We start from the raw sequence: 18,033 nt of genomic DNA, 5'->3' as shown, positions 1-18,033 counted from the left end.
TAAAATCTTAGGAAAAAAAAGACAAATACTATATCATTTTACTTATATGAGGTACCTAGAGTAGTCTAATTCAGAGATAAAAAGTGGAATGGTGGTTTCCAGGGGTTTGGGGAAGACGGGCATGAGGAGATGTTCAATAAGCAGACTTTCAGTTTTGCAAGATGAAAAGAGTTCTGGAGACTGATTGTACAACAATGTGAATGCACTTAATGTCACAAAACTGTACACTTTAAAATGGTCAATTTTATGTTATATGTATTTTACCACAAAAAAAAGGGCTTGGAAATGAATATGTGTTGAAAATAGAATCACAGTCAATAGGAGGAAGATATAAATCAGTCCTTGGGTGCAGAAGGAAAGAGAAACTATGGCATTATTTTCATGTGTACTTTATTATTTTCGTATGGTACCTGGATTTCCAGCTCAGCAATGTGCTGCTGTAATTCAGCCACAGCAGCTATGCTATCGGCTTCCCGGAGTCTCACAGCCATCACTTCTTCCTTGTTCTAGGGCGGCAAACAAAACAAACCAAAAATAAACCATGTAATATATCAAAAATAAAACCTGCTTCAAATTTTGAAAACAAATAGATCTATGATGAAAGGAGAGAAAAAAGTGCCAGTATTTCCTGAACTTGATATAAAATGAAGACCGAATATACAGAACATATATAGACTGAGTATACAGAACAGCATTCCATCTTTAAGCATTAAGAGACACCACTCATATAAATAAATGTTGCATAAGAAGTTAAAATTAAAATGAACTTAACTAAAACAATTCAAATCACTGGTGACCGTGAAAGCTGCTCATTTTTTATGCAACAACAAATATTGAGAACTTCCAAACAACAGATTAACAGACAATATGGATACTAAGAGAGTTTATTAGCTAGATAATATTTGAAAAATTATATTCTTTCTGAAGCAATAAATGTTAATGAATATTTATATTATACTACAAAAGAGAATAGAAATTAGATTATATCATAATTCTAACCTTCCTAGGAAAAGCATAATACTTAATTCTACCACCTCAAAATTTCACAAAGAAAAACCCCAAAACTGTATTCTACAGTATACTTGCCAATTAATACTGATCCAGAAATAACAAAATATGAAGAAAATATGTTAGAGAAAAGTAGGGTATGTAAAAATATTTTTCTCCTCCATTAACTTCAGTTGAAATTTAGCAATCATCTGTATCAAAATTGTACAGCATGGTGATCTTAGGAGAAATTTAGCACCTGACAGTACTATAATACCAAAATTTCTAAAAATAACAAATTTAGTAGGAGTTTAATAATTAAACTTCCAAATAAAAAATTGTACTTATTCTTGTATCTCAGATATGATATTGCTGCTTCACTTTAAGCAAATACTGCTTTAAATATTTTGCCAATTTGCATATGGCCACATGTGTACCCAGTGCTGTGCTAGTAAATGTCTAATAATCAGGGGCACCTGGGTGGCTCAGTGGTTAAGCATCTGCCTTCAGCGCAGGTCATGATCCCAGGGTCCTGGGACTAAGCCCCATGTCAGGCTCCCTGCTTAGTGGGGAGCCTGCCGCTCCCCCTGCTTGTGCCCCACCCCCATCAAATAAATAAATAAAATCTTTAAAAAAAAAAGTCTAGCAATCAGCTTTCTCCTAGGGATGTGTGTGTGTGTGTGTGTGTGAGAGTTCGTGTGTGTGTACACATATGTGTTCATGCATAAGTTTATTATATTTTTTAACATAAACCGATATAGAGGATATACAGAACACAACATATAGATAATAAGATATACAATACTCATTGCCCATTCTGTGTAGTCACTATATTCTCACAGAATGCTTTCACTGATTTTTTTCTAAACTACTATATCCATAAGCCATGGTTGAAACTGGGGAAAAAGTGAAGTTTTGATATAAATGTTGATTGAATATTTTTGTTAAAAGATGAAAGTGAAACAAAGACAACTTATGTTAGAATTTCACTCATTTGTTAATAATGTGAGCAAGTTTTTTGTTGATTCTGGTAATAGTAATTAAATACTGAAAGAAAATTTCCTTAAAAATTTTGTGCTATTCATAATGTATAGGCTGAAGATACAACACACTTTTAAAGTTTAATCTGCATTAAAAATCAAGCACAGGTGTCAAAAGCTTTTCCTTAAAAGGCCAGAGAGTAAATATTTTAGGCTTGTGGGCCATACAATGTATCATAAGTATTCTACCTGCCACCACTGCAGTGTGAAAGTGGCCATGGACAATACATAAACAAACAGGCAAGGCTATATTCCAATAAAACTTTACTTCCACCACTCCAGCAACCCTGTTTGTTTCCTGAGATTAAGAATTCCTCATATTAGTGAGATCATATGATACATGTCTTTCTCTGATTTGTAAGACTGTTGAATCACAGACCTGTACCTCTGAAACAAATAATATATGTTAAAAAAAAAGAAGATAGTAGGAAGGGTAAAATGAAGGGGGGGAAATCGGAGGGGGAGACAAACCATGAGAGACTATGGACTCTGAGAAACAAACTGAGGGTTCTAGAGGGGAGGGGGGTAGGGGGGTGGGCTAGCCTGGTGATGGGTATTAAAGAGGGCACGTATCGAATGGAGCACTGGGTGTTATACGCAAACAATGAATCATGGAACACTACATCAAAAACTAAAGATGTAATGTATGGTGATTGACACAATAAAATTTTTTTAAAAATGAAAAAAAAAAAAAAAACTTTACTTCCAAAAATAGGCAACCAGACAGATTTGGGCTATAGGCTACAGTCTGCCAACATCTGGTCTAGATAATCAACAAAAAAATAAATCCAGCCCTGATTTGTAGTTTGACAACTTATGTGATGTAAATCCTCCCACCATGGCTCCTTTCAAGCTACCAACATTAACATTACTGAGCACTTAGTTGGGAAGAAATGTGCAGTAGAACACTATTATATTGTATTTCCACCATACAGATACAAGGGGTATAAATAACCTCAAAAGCACAGATAGCAGTAAAATGGAAAAATAAGTAGTAAGTGATGAAGTTTGAGTACTTATTACCTTTGTTCTATCACAACTTAATTGTGTTATATAACTTAACTGTTAATATGGCTGTTTTAACAAGTGACTCACAAAATTCCTGAAAATTTAACAATTGGTTTTTGCAAGCCTTTACTGGCTGGCTCCAGCACACCACTGTGCCTCTATTTCATAAAATTCAAATCACATTTGGTCACTCCTTTATTTTAAACACTTTATGGCACTCCACAGGTCTTGAGATAATTACTCAGGTCCTTATACTGGTGTCCTAGATTCTGTATGATTTCGTTCCCTATTCACTGCTCTATCCTCATATCTTACAGTATTACTCATGATACTTACCTCTGGCTACAATGAACTTCTTTTAGTTCAAGCAACCTCTTGTTCCTTTCTCATTTTTACTCTTCACATATGCTATTCCCTCTATCCAGTGAACTCTATTTATTGTCTTTCCTTAACTCCTACATAGCTTTAATGTCTTAGCTTAATCATTCCTCAGTTAGCCTTCCTTGAACCATTACCCTAATGCTAAACTCCCATTAGAGTGTCCTATAGACCTCCTCAATCATAGCACTACTCATATTGCATTGTGCTTGTTTGTATACTTGTCTAAATCCTTTACTAAGAGAAATCCCCTTGAGGCCAGTGATGTCTCCAACAGTCAGCACCAACTTTCAATCTTGCGAGAGAGCCACAATAATATCCTTTATTAAAGGATAAAGCACCTTATCCTTTAACTCCAGTTAAGCCTTCAGATGACTGCAGCCTCATAAGAGACTCTAAACCAGAACCACTTGGCTAAGCTGCTCTTGAATTTCTGACCCACAAAAACTCTAGGATACTGGTGCTTATTGCTATTTTAAGCCACTAAGTTTTAGAGGTAATTTTATTTTATTTTATTTTTTAGATTTTATTTATTTATTTGAGAGAGAGAGACTGAGAGGGAGAGCACATGAGAGGGGGGAGGGTCGGGAGGGTCAGAGGGAGAAGCAGACTCCCTGCCGAGCAGGGAGCCCAATGCGGGACTCGATCCAGGGACTCCAGGATCATGACCTGAGCCGAAGGCAGTCGCTTAACCAACTGAGCCACCCAGGCGCCCATAGAGGTAATTTTAAAAATAGTAAGATAACATACATTTATAGTCTACTAATTTTAGTTAACAGTGTATAAAAATTATATTAATAAAATTATTTATATAAATTATATATAAGTTGAATTATATAAATTCATACTTACAAATGTATATATTACAAATTATACAAAATTATGTTAATCAAGTAAAAAAACCCAAATTCCCCCTAATTTTCCCCCTCTTCAATCTAATCACCAAATCTTGGTTCTGTACAAAAACAGATAGTGAATTTATCTACTTCTCTTTATTTAAATGCCAATACCTGAGCCCAAGCTAGTACCTCTGTCTTGTACTACTTCCTGATGATCTCGTAACAAATCTCTCTCCAACCCCACCTCAAACCTATCTCCACACACAGTGGTGTGTGTGTTCTTTTAAAAAATAATTATATTAATTGCTACAAGCAATATCCCCTAATAAAAGCTAAAATTAGTTGCTGGAACTTTAAGGATATTTGCATGGCCTCAAAATAGTTCCCCCCAAATATTTATTAATTACTGTGGTCATTTTAATATATGTCCACAAGTTCTTTGATACTTAACACTCCTTAACACCCTGCCTGCTATGGGCTGGACTTAGTAACTTGCTTTAATGAACAGAGTTTGAGAGGAAAAAAGTTCTGTAGTGGAAAAAGCTGGCAGACACCAACTAAATGATCAAGGTTAACAGCACTAACCATAAGACATATTAATACAGTATGTCTTCTAACATCATGTGCTGAGAGGGACACTTCAATTCTGTATTCTTTCCTAAAATACATTATCTCAGTCTAGTCATGAGAAAATATACAATCCCAAACTGAGGGATAGTCTACAAAGTATCTGCCCAGTATTCTTCAATAATCAAGGTAAGAAAAGATAAGAAAACATTAAGAAACTTGTCACATATTGGAGGAGACAGAGACATAATGGGGAGATCTGAATAAAGTCTGCAGTTCAGTAATAACATTGTATCATCATTCATTTCTTAGTACTGATAAATGTATCATGGTTATGTAAGATGTTAACATTAGGAAAAGCTGATGATGTAATGTATGGTGATTAACATAATAAAAATTAAAAAAGTAAAAAAAAATCCATTAAAAAAATTCAAAATTAAAAGAAAAAAAACTGAAGCAAATATAGCAAAACAGAAAAAAAGTCATAGTTGATTTCCTGTTTAAAACCTTTCAATAGCCTCCCACAGCACTTAAGAGTAAAACCCAAACTCATTAGTATGGGCCCTAAAATTTTGTATGGTAAGAAGTGGAGTCCCAACCTACTTCCCTGGTTTTATTTCATTAGCTTTTTACTTTATACAAGACTCAGCAACCAACTTCTTTCCTGCTTTTGGATCTTGAACTCTGCTCTTTTCATGCCAGGATCTTCCCCCGGCTCTTCATATGGCTGCTTCTTTCCTATTCTTCACATCTCAGCTTTGATAGCACCTCCTGGCACTCCATCTTAATCACCACTTCCGCTTACCTCTCACTTTATAGTACATCATTAGTAACAATCTTATGTAATTTTTACTTATTGCCTCACTAAACCCAGTGCTCACCTTCTTCACTACTGAATCCCCAGAGCCCACAAGACTGACAAATAAAAGCTGCCCAAATATCTGACGAATTTAAATAGATACCATCATTCTTTGAAGTCTCATAACCTCACCTCCCCCCATCCCTATTTGAGAATCACTGTCCTAAAATATGCAAGTTACATCTATTTAAAATGAAAAGGTTTGACTATACACTTTGTAAGTAACACAATGGAGAAACAAGTACTATCATGTCCTCTTGGTCAGAGTACAGAATGGTATAACCCTAAGGAGTGTCATCTGACAAAACTGTATAAAGTACAAATGCATTTACCCATTTCAAACAATCTAAGAGAACGTGCAGATATACCCCTACAGGAATGTAGATATAACTCTATATGTCTGAAATTATATATGTACAAGGTTATTCACTATACTGTGGCAGCAAAACACTGGGAACTATCCATGTGCCCATCAACAAGGATCTAGTTTAGTATACTACAGTACATCCATGCAATGGAAAACAATGTACCTTAGAAACTAATGAGAAGACTCTTGAAGCACTGATACTGAAAGCTCTACAAAACATGATGACATAAAAAAAACCCACCATAGTGACAAAAAAAGCAAAGAGAAGAACATACAATATGTTAACTTCTATGTAAGAAAGTGAAAAGAAAAATTATGTACTTTTACTTGCTTGTATTTGCCTAAAAGAGACTCTGAAAGAGGGGCAGCTGGGTGGCTCAGTCGGTTAAGCGTCTGCCTTCGTCTCAGGTCATGATCCCAGGGTCCTGGGATTGAGTCCTGCATCAGGTTCCCTGCTCAGTAGGGAGTCTGTTTCCCTCTCTCCCCCTGCCCCTCCACCCCTCTCATGCTCTCTCTCACTCACACTCTCGCAAATAAATAAAATCTTAAAAAAAAAAAAAAAATCTGAAAGGACATATCAGAAAATAATAAAAGCAGTTACTTAGCAAAAAATAAAAGAAGGGGTATGTGGTAGAGTCAGGAAGAGAATGAGATAAAAGGGGAAAGAGTGTGAACAATGCTTTCATTTATATTCAGTTAAAAAATCAAAGCATTATGAAAAAATGCATATGTATTAAGCTATTAAAGTTTATATTATATATAAGCACCAGGTTTATTTTCTTCCTGTTTCTTTCCTGTCATTACTCCATAGATGCACAATGTTATAATCATAGTAAAATACTCTGACTTTCCTCACTTAAAATTACTTATCATACAATTTTACAAGTTTATATATGAATTAATATACCTTTTCTCATGGATATATATATCTATGTTGGTATCTCCCTCTATATATGTAGAACTAGATAATATAAAACCTTTTATAATCTTCAAATTTAGATTTATGTAGGAAATCCCACAATCTCATTACTAAAATCTTGGGGGCTAGGTATGTCATAGAATTTACGATTTTTTAGATTTTAGAAAAATAATAAGGTACATAAACCATACATTAGTATTATCCAGTGGCTGCATCCATAATGAAATACTATGCTCAGTGCTAGACACAATGAAACTGTAAAGTATAAATATTCACACCAAGCGGTATAAAATAAAAATTATAAATGGCCATCCCAATGAATGTGTGAAATTTATGAGAAAACATTTGGGTTTCAGAGTGTTTTGAATTTTCATATTGGAGATCACAGACTTATACTATTTTTATCTTTAAGTGGGAACATTCAAATTCAGTTGTAGAGGGAAAATAACAATATTAAAAACAGTATCCTGATATATTACATAAATGAAAAGTAAAATGAAATTTAATAATTATTTATCAACAAATTACAAGCTATAATCATATAAAACTAAATGAGGGACGCCTGGGTGACTCAGTGGATTAAGTGTCTGCCTTCAGCTCAGGTTCATGATCCTGGGGTCCTGGGATTGAGCCCACCCAGAGTCCAGCTCCCGGCTCAGCGGAGAGTCTGCGTCTTCCTCTTCCTCTGTCCTTCCACCCAACTCGTGCACATACCCGCATGTGCGCTCTCTCGCTCTCAAATAAATAAAGTCTTAAAAAAAAAAAACTAAATGAAAATGAATCCGATTTCTATAATTGAAGGCCTAGCTTCCTTGAAAAAGTCAGGGTTTATTCCTGAACTGTTCCAGCATAACACGGTAAAATATATACACTTAATTACAATGTACTATGTGCTATGGTAACAACACACTGGTCATTCTCAAAATCTACAAAAGGAATTACAAAACACTGAATAAATCAATATACAGATTAGCATCTGTAACAAATTTCACAGTATTATTACTGAACAGTTAAAAATTAAATAAAATCTCATATTGGTTCTTAAAATTTTCTAAAATTCTGAGTCTGAGCCTATTACTTAAATTAAAAAAAATATATATATATATTTTTTCATCAGCAAATCCCAAAAATTATTTCCAACGAACACCTTACTTTGCTTAAAAGGTGCTAAGGCATTTGAGGAACAATATTAAATCCAGTAACAGCGTTATCAACCTATGTTTAAGGAAAACTTACACCAATAATGAAAAAAGATTAAGTTTAGCTCTTTATTAAAAATAAGGCAGCACAGACAATACGGCATCATAAAATTTAATCACATATTATAAAGACAAATCAAAATGATATAACCTCATGTCACATCATTTTATTTTTAAATTAGTCTACTCATATCCTTGTAGAGGGACTAATTTTAAGTTAGTACAAATTTCAGTACTGCCTACAGATTTCTGTCAGTGTAAATTGCAACAGCCATGCATATTTATTAGGATGTAATTTCATCTCTGGATTTCAGTGACACTGATAAACCACTCAAGCTTCACTCTTGGTTTTTAATGACACCAGAACAAGTTGATGGAATTACAGTTTCATATGTACCATTGAAAGTCTTTTTCTTATCATAGAATAATAAGGCTGGACTCTTTAAAGGGCATCATTCCTGCTATCTCACCATGGAAAGATGGATGCCTAGTTTATTTTTAAAATCCCATAACTTGTCCTCAGTAATCTATTCTAATGCTCAGACCACAGTCATCTCTTTAGTTATTTCTCTCTCTTTCTCTCACACTCACTCTCTCTCCTTCTACCCCACTCCTCATCCACCGCACTCTTCATCCCCTCACTCTCTCACTACTGTTGTACTGTAAATTGATTTCAGGAAAACATTTACTTGCATTCAAATACTTTTTGATGCTTTATAAATCCAAACACTTCACACACAAAAAATAGAAAAACCAATTAAAATAATGGGAAATGTACACAATTTTCCCAATCCATGGGCAAACACACTTCTTTTGCTCTCTACCCAGAAAACATATTATCAATATTAAGTGCCTACCGATACATACCGATCAAAGCAGAGTTGCCCTAACCTCTCTAAATTACCATTTTTTTGGTTCTGATTTTAAAAGCTTTGGTTTTAAAGGGCTACAAGTCAAAAGAAAAATTATAAAGAGATACCAATTTTCAACCACTTGATTATCTTAATTTCCTAAACTGGCATTTAACCAATGGGTGAAAATAAGGTTTCCTGCCTGAAATCCACCTCACAGCAAGATGAGCTAACCCTGTCTGAAAGCAACCACCAAACCAAGTTCAGGAAAAGTGGGAAATAAAACTACCTCTTTTTGGTTTTATTTGGTTTTAAAATAATGAAGAGACAAAACAAAAAGGCATTATTATATTGACAAAAACATTAGGTAGCTGATATATTTACCTTGCATTCAATCTCTGCTTGTTTGCGCTTTGCTTCACTTAATTGAGTAAGTAGTCCTTTGTTCTGTGCCGAAAGATATTGCACCTTCTCGTGTAGACTAATCACCTCTTGTTCTGCTCTTCGAAGATGGTTACTATTGATCTGATTCTAATAATTAAAAATATAAATACTCAGACATTAAAGATCCCAAAAAACCTACAAATTTCTACCTCCCCATTTTATACCTCAATAACATTATATAAAATGCTATTATTAGTTACAGGTGGATTTTATTTAACAAGTAGTTAAATGTTAAAAAAAAATTTATAAACGTGCTTTAAAAAAATCGAGTCATCCAAAAGAATACTTAGGTCCATATTAGAAACTCTTCCTAATTTTCTCTGTTTATAAATAAATATCTACAAACTTTAAGAATGTTTACACAGACCTTGAAGGTATTAACTTCTGAAACAGGCAGTGTTACACAAATGAGTAGATACAGAAATATGATGACTTTAACTCCTCTTTCCCGTTCCCAAAAGAAAGCACAGACTGCCTGAAAAGTTCCATCATCATTTACTGGACTGTAAAATCCTTGATGTCATGAAATGTGTCATATGCACTTCTATATTCTTCCAATACACAGCACAGTCTTTTTATGGAACATGAACTGGTTTTGAATTCTGACTTGTTATTTGGTGATTAAGCAAACTAGTTATAATATTTCTATTTCATCATTTGAAAAATGTACACAAAAATACTCCTTATTTCTCATTCGGTTCTCTTCAGTATTAAATGAGAGATTACATGGAACAGGGCTTAACCTATAGAAAGAACTCAATAAACGGTGGTGCTTAATGTATTACAACTATAGAACATGCTAAAAAATATATAGAGACCTTAAATTGATTGACATGAGGTAGTTTCCCCATGTCTGATTTCTCTTAACCCCAAAATATTCCATTTGGGGTCCGAAAGAAACAGTAGGGATTTTATAACCAAAGACAGGAAAATCTGGCTCCTCATTTTACAGTTCTTCACCCTTGCTAAACTCATCTAATCCCATCAAATTCCAGCACACTGGTACAAGCATAGATATTACCATCCGACTTTAAAGGCTGTGCTGTAAGAATCATATGACAAAAGAAAATCATATGAGTAAGAATCATTTGAGAAAAAAAGCTCACGTAATGTCTGAAATTAACAGATACTTAATAAATCCTTGGTTGTTACTATTATTACATCTATTCTACCTCACTCAATAAAAATGACCCTGTCCTCCAGCTTTATTTAAAAATCTGCATCGTGTAATAGATTTAAGCTCCAAAACTTTCTACCATTTCTGAGTTTCTTCATTTTTACTTTTACTCCTCTTCCTGACTCACTATCTGTCTACAAGATAGTAAACTTCTTAGTACTCAAGTACTTAGTACTTAGATTCAAAATGTTCCACAACTTCTTTTTACTGTCTTCCCTCCTACCACCGAACAAATAACTACACTTCAGAGGGACATACCTTCAACATAAGCTGCAAAGAATTCTCACAGACAGAAATCCTCCCTCCACCCCTCAATACAAGTCCATGATCCAAAATTATAAAACTCCACACATAAGCAAAATCGAAAATTGATGAGTAAGAAATTGTAGACAAAAGGATAACAAGAAAAGATTTTTTAAAAACTCTAGATAGTAATCATGTAAGGACTTTATATAAAATAATTTATTTAAAATTATTAGACATAAAAAGAGGAAGCAAAACATAAGCAAAGAACAAGTAACTATCAAAAAACATTTAGCAAATTTGGGGGCGCCTGGGTAGCTCAGTTGGTTAAGCATCCAACTCTTGATTTCGGCTCAGCTCATGAGCTCAGGGTCGTGGGATGAAGCGCGGAGGCTACTTGTCCCTCTCCTTCTGCTCCTCCCTCAATTCATATATGTGCTCTCCCTCTCTCTCTCTCAAATAAATAACTAAAAAATCTTTTTTTTAAAAAACCACATTTAGCAAATTTGAAAAATAACCAAATACAACTTCTTGAAGTTAATATAGCCAATAATGTTAAAAATTAATTAAAGGGTTAAACAGGAGATTAGCTACACTGAAGAAATAGTGTTCCAGAGGGGCGCCTGAGTGGCTTAGTCATTAGGCGTCTGCCCTCAGTTCAGGTCATGATCTCAGGGTCCTGGGATCAAGCCCCACATTGGGCTCCCTGCTCAGCGGGGAGGACTGCTTCTCCCTCTCCCACTCCCCCTGCTTGTTTTCCCTCTCTCGTCCTGTTTCTCTATGTCAAATAAATAAATAAAATTAAAAAAAAAAAGAAAGAAAGAAATAGTGTTCCAGAAGAGGTCAAGAGACATAGAAGAGACTTAGGAGGTACAAAATACACCTAATGGGGGTTGCAATATAAAACAGAAAACAAAGAAAAAAGTGAGATATGATAGTCTAAGAGATGACAATACTTGAGAATTTTTACAACTGGAAAATATATATATATGAATCCACATCTCGGGAAACACAGCTAGTTCTAGACAGGATAAATACAAATAAACCCTCGCTAAGATACATTTTAAGAAGACAGAATGCTGGGGCGCCTGGGTGGCTCAGTTGGTTGGGCAACTGCCTTCGGCTCAGGTCATGATCCCAGGGTCCTGGGATCGAGTCCCGCATCGGGCTCCCTGCTCAGCGGGGAGTCTGCTTCTCCCTCTGACCCTCCCCCTCTCATGCTCTCTCTCTATCTCATTCTCTCCATCAAATAAATAAATAAAATCTTAAAAAAAAAAAAGAAAACAGAATGCTAACGAAAAGAAGAGACAAATCAAGGGCAAAACCAGGTCTCTGTTAAGGGGGAAAGTGAAATATGCAGCAGACATCTCAACAGGAAAACTTCGTAGTGCTTAAAAAAATAAATTTCATCCTACAATCGTATATTCAGCTAAACTATCATATAACAGTGAGAAAAAGTACATTTACCTTTAAGAAAGTGAGAGTTTACTACTCATGACTGAAATCAGAAACTGTTAAATAACAGTAACAGAGAGCAAAAAGTGTGCAAATAGACAAATCCAAATAAGCACTGACTCCATAAAAAAATAATAATGTCTAGTAATTTGGAGATATAAAAAAGATGTACAATAATAGTAAGATATAAGATTGGAAGATGGAAGAAGAGCACATGAAGATCTTCCAAGGCCCTTACACAGTTTAGAAGGAAGATGGAGATAATTATCAACATCAAACTTTGTTCAGTCAGGTGAGCATTTTTAATTTTTTTCAGGTAATAAACACTAAGAGAAAAGGAATTATAAAAGTCAAACCAGTAGCAGAAAAAGAAACATCTAAATTAATCCAATAAAAAAGCAAGAAAGGAGGGGAAAAAATAGAAAAAAGGGAAGAAATAAATTGAAAAAAGAAAATAATTTTAAATATATCATAATAAAGAGTTTTGATTCCTGATGGGGTTGTAGAATAGAAAGAGCATTACTCTCACTCTTTCAATTAAAAAAAAAAAAAAAAGCCAGCCAAACTCTAAATTCACGACTTTTGTTGAAACCAGACAGGTGAGGTGACAAGGCAACCAACTATCCCCAAATCTAAGGACAGACAGGGCAGATGAAGCCAGAAGCTGTTAAGAATAATTCAGCCAGGGGAGGGGGGTGGGGGGATGGGTTAGCCTGGTGATGGGTATTAAAGAGGGTACGTATTGGGAAAAAAAAAAAAAATAATAATTCAGCCAGAATATTATCAAATTGGTTGCAGCCAAGTGTTGGCTGACAAGAGAGTGTGGAGCCTAAGGGGAACAGCAGAGTTCGCAAGCTCTTATATACTTTTTCTTCATGGACCCCAAGAGGTACACACAAAAAAGACTGATGAGAGTCTTGAGAAAGAGATCTCCACAGCACAGGCTTGAGGGAAGAGAAGAGCAGGCAATACAGAAGGAGCACTAAACCTTGCTTGTCTCCTCTAGGGAAGAAAAGGTTTCATAGGCTTCCCAGGCCAAGAAACACTGTTGCCCCTGGAGCACTGGGGAAATCACTACATCTGAGGAAGGGACAGGACTATATTGTGGGCCTAGGACTACAGCTGGTGGTCGGGCAGGAGCACTAAGAAAGTCAAACACTCCAGATCCAGGGACACAATGCAGCCTAAGACTGAGGCTTTATCAGAAAAATGGGGAAGACTTCTGCCCCTCCAACTTCCTGTAACAAGTAACAGTGGAACACTCTGGAGACTGACTCTCTCTGAAGTGCTGTGTAAATGGAAGACCTAAAGATGCTGAGAAAACCTGTTGGCAAACCAGCCCCCAATCTAAAAATAAGATAGTGCTAGAGGAATTTGAAGCCTGTGGTGCAATGAGGGTAACCACAGAAACAACAAACCTCAAACCCAGCCCAACTCCTGACTATATTAACTCAAATACCCCACATTAAAGGCCTCGCAGAGGAAAAGGTATGCCCATTTCCAGGCATAAAAACTACTTACCTTAGTCTACTGTCCTATTCAAGATATTCAGTTTTCAACAAAAAATTACAAAGCAGAGGAACACGTAAGAAAAAACAAAACATTACCAAGAGACAAAGCAATCAACAGAATCAGCCTCACATATGACACAGATATTAAAATTACCTGAAGGGAATTTATAATAACTGTGATTAATATGCTAAAGGCTCTAAAAGAAAAGTGAAAAACATGCAAGATCACATAGCTAATATCAGCAGAGAAATAAAAACTAAAAGAATCAAACGGACACACTAGAAATGAAAAACATAGTAACAGATGTGAAGAATGCCTTCAATGGCTCATCAGACAACTCACAAGTGGAAGAAAGAATCAGTGAACTTAATGATAAGTCAATAGAAATATTTAAGTCAACAGAAACTGAAACACAGAAGAAATAATGAGGGGGGAAAAAAGAACAGAACGTCCAAGAGTTACTATCAATATCAAATAATCTAACGTATGTGTAATGGGAGTCCCAGGAGGAAAAAAGAGTATGGTGGGACAGAAGAAATATCTGAAGAAAGAATAACCAAGAATTTTCCAAATTTCATGGTGGACACAAACCCAGAGGGCCAAGAAACTCAGAGGAAAAAAAACAAAGCAAAAAGTACATCAAGTCATTTTATCTTCAAACTGCTAAAAACAAGAGAGAAAACCTTAAGGGTAAGCAGAGGGACAAACACATTACAGGCAGATGAACAAAAACAGAATGACAACAGAATTTTGGCTTGCGTGGTTTCTGACAAGAAGAACTTAAAGCATTGAAGACAACAACAACAAAAAGACCCAGAATACAATATCTAGCAAATATGTATTTTAAAATTGGAGACTTTCCCAAAGAAACAAAATTAAGAATCCACTGCCAGCTGACCACCAGTAAAAGAAAAGTTAAAGGAAATTCTTCAAGCACAAGGAATACAACACCAGAAACATGGATCTATAAAAAACAAAACAAAAAAACAGAACGCCAAAAATGAATGGAAGGGAAAATAAACTTCATTAAAAATTTTTAAAATTACTCTGAAAGGTAACTGATTAAAGCAAAATTAGCACATATGACATGTTTGTACTCTATGTAAAAATAAAATATATGACAATAGCACAAAGGAAGAGGGAAGAACTGGGAATATACTGTTGCAAGGTCCTTATACTATATGTGAAGGGTACAATATTATTTGAAGACAAGCTCTGATTAGATGTATACTGAATAACCTAGAGCAACCAGTAAAAACAAACAAACAAACAAACAAACAAAAATAACCCAAAAAGTTAAGGAGTATAAATAAGTCAATTGTGGAGATAAAATTGAATTATAATAAATGCCTCAAATCCAAGAGAAAGAAGAAAAAAGAAAGAACAGATGGACGAGCGAATAGCTAGCAAGGTGATAGATACTAATCCAAATTGAATCATTAAACATGGACTACATATGACACCTAAAAGAGACTGAGACTGCATTTTTATAGCTTTATTGAGATACACACATCATAAAATTCACCTACTTAAAGTGTACCTAGACTTCAGTGGTTTTAGTATATTCACAGAGTTGTACAACCATTTGTGAGATTGGATTTTTAAAAATATCCACTTATATGCAGTTTATCAGAGGTGTAATAGACAGGTTGAAATTAAAAAGATGGAAAAAGATATATAAGGCAAATACTAAACAATAAACAGCTTAGATAACTGTATTAAGACAAATAGACTAAATCAAAATGCATCCTGAAGGATAAAGAGGGTCAGTACATAATAAGATTCATTTTACCACGAAAGAAATAACAATTATACATTTGTATGTCCCTCTAAAAGGTGCTCAGAATATTTTAAGCCAAAAAAATTATCATAATTCTAAGGAAAAATAAACAGATCCACAATCACAATAGAAGATATCTACTATTTAGCATTTGAAAGATAAGATGACACACACAAAAACTAGAAAGGATATAGAAGATACAAACAATACATTAAATACATTAAGATACATTAAATAATTAAGAAGTTTGATCTAATATAAATAAGACTCTACAGACCACATTCTGTGACCACAAAGCAGTTTAGTTAAAATAATGATATAAACTACTAATGAACCAGAAATCTATACGTCTGGAAAAATAAAAGACACCTGTAAACAACTCTTGAGTCAAAGAAGCAATCAACAAGAAAGTCAAAAAGTATGGAACTGAAGAACAAAAAATATACTTATATTAGAAAAGAAAACATAGTAGGTAGGAGTACAAAGAAAGGGGGAAAAGATGAAACCCAAGCAACACATAATTAAAGGATATAATAAAGAACAGAACTAAATTATACAGAAACAATGGTACAACATGGAGGACCAACAAAAATTAAAAACCCAGTCTTTAGAAATATTAATAACAATGGCAAGCCTCTAAAAAATTGGCAAACTTCTGCAAGACTTGACAAGAAAATTTTAAAAAGGCACAAATAAACACTATTAGAAATTTAAAAAGAGACAAATATTGATCCAGTAAAAAGAAAAGATACTTCTTAAAAAATTACTCTGAACAACCCTAAGTGATAAATTTGAAAATTCAGATGAAATGGACAGTCTCCTAGGGAAACGTATTTTACCAAACTAGACTCAAGAAAAAACAGAAAACCTGTAAAGATCTATAACCTTCAAAAAGTAGGATCAATAGTTACTATTCCCACAAAATGAAACAAAAAGATAACACTGTTTAAAGGAATGGACTCCAGCAAATATTCAAGTAAGAGGTAATTCTAATCTTACATAAAATTTCATAGAACAACAACAAAAAAAGATAAAATACAACCAAACTCATTCCATGAGCTTATTATAACCTTTGTTCTGAAACTAGGTAAGAGTCTCCCCCAAAAGAAAAACTATAGTACATTTTAACCTAGGTACGAAAAATCCCAAATATTAAAAACCTGAATCCAGGGGCGCCTGGGTGGCTCAGGCAGTTAAGCGTCTGCCTTTGGGGGCGCCTGGGTGGCTCAGTTGGTTAAGCGACTGCCTTCGGCTCAGGTCATGATCCTGGAGACCCGGGATCGAGTCCCGCGTCGGGCTCCCTGCTCAGCAGGGAGTCTGCTTCTCCCTCTGACCCTCCCCCCTCTCATGTGCTCTCTCTCTCTCATTCTCTCTCTCAAATAAATAAATAAAATCTTTAAAAAAAAAAAAATCTTAAAAAAAAAAAAAAAAGCGTCTGCCTTTGGCTCAGGTCAGGATCCCAGGGTCCTGGGATCGAGCCCCACGGTGGGTTCCTGCTCAGCGGGAGCCTGCTTCTCTCCTTCCTGCTTGTGCTCTCTCTCGCTATCTCTGTCACTATCTGTCTCTCTCTCTCAAATAAATAAAATCTTAAAACAAAAAAACAACCCTGAATCTAGCCATGTGAATGTGTTGTGTATGTCTCTGTATGTGTGCTATATCATACACTTGTTTGTTTTTCAGTATTTTGAGAACTGTACTACAATATAACTGGTTTGCTTTGCAATCTTACATATTTTACTTTATGCATTAAAAAACATTATTTTGAGAAAGGGTCCAGAGGCTTCAGACTGCCAAAGGAGTTCACGGTATAAAAAAAAGATAAGAATCCCTATCCTGAAGAAACTCTTAGAGCTAGCCACAAGGAAACATATGCAAGAATGTTCAAGCAGCACTATCTGTAAGAGCAAAAACTGGTACACAGAAAGAAGAGTGTGGCTCAATAAACTAAGGTGTACTTCCTAGGTGGTATTTTCTGAAAGGCACTAAAATGAAGGAACTGAAAAATATCAACAAGGACAAATCTCTTAATCTGGATGCTCGATATGGACCATCATCAGTTCAAGCACTGGCATTTAGGGAAAAGTGCCTTATGCCATTCCTCTTCCAGCAAAATCCATCCAAAATCACACTTAATCAGGTACAATTCAAAATACAAACTCCTTAGGAAGCCTTTCCCTAAACCATCTAGTTGGAATTAATTTTGCCCTATTTTCCACAGCAGTTTTCATTGAACTCTTTAATTACCAATTTCTGAATTATATTTCTTCAATTTTACTGAGATATAATTGATATACAGCACTGTGTAAGTCTAAGGTGTACAGCATAATAACTTGACTTACATATAATATGAAATGATTAGTTAATAACCATCATGTCATAGTGAATTATATTAAATGTAGTTTTGTGCA

General features: G+C 34.9%; 1 protein-coding gene across 8 annotated transcripts in view; it reads right to left on the bottom strand.

The window, feature by feature from the left end:
• EVI5 (ecotropic viral integration site 5) overlaps positions 1 to 18,033 on the bottom strand; it is a 197,921-nt gene that overhangs the window by 60,382 nt on the left and 119,506 nt on the right. For all 8 annotated transcript variants that reach the window (XM_078072757.1, XM_036103381.2, XM_036103382.2 and 5 more), the window contains 2 exons: positions 9,399 to 9,545; positions 411 to 506 (listed from right to left, as the gene is read on the bottom strand). In XM_078072757.1, the coding sequence (XP_077928883.1) occupies positions 411 to 506; positions 9,399 to 9,545 (243 nt within the window). The remainder of the gene's footprint in view (positions 1 to 410; positions 507 to 9,398; positions 9,546 to 18,033) is intronic.

The sequence above is a fragment of the Halichoerus grypus genome, chromosome 5 (genome assembly GCF_964656455.1).
Source record: "Halichoerus grypus chromosome 5, mHalGry1.hap1.1, whole genome shotgun sequence".
In the NCBI taxonomy this organism is placed as follows: Eukaryota; Metazoa; Chordata; class Mammalia; order Carnivora; family Phocidae; genus Halichoerus; species Halichoerus grypus.
The sequence above is the reverse complement of the archived record's forward strand: the minus strand, read 5'-3'. Positions and strand labels throughout refer to the sequence as shown.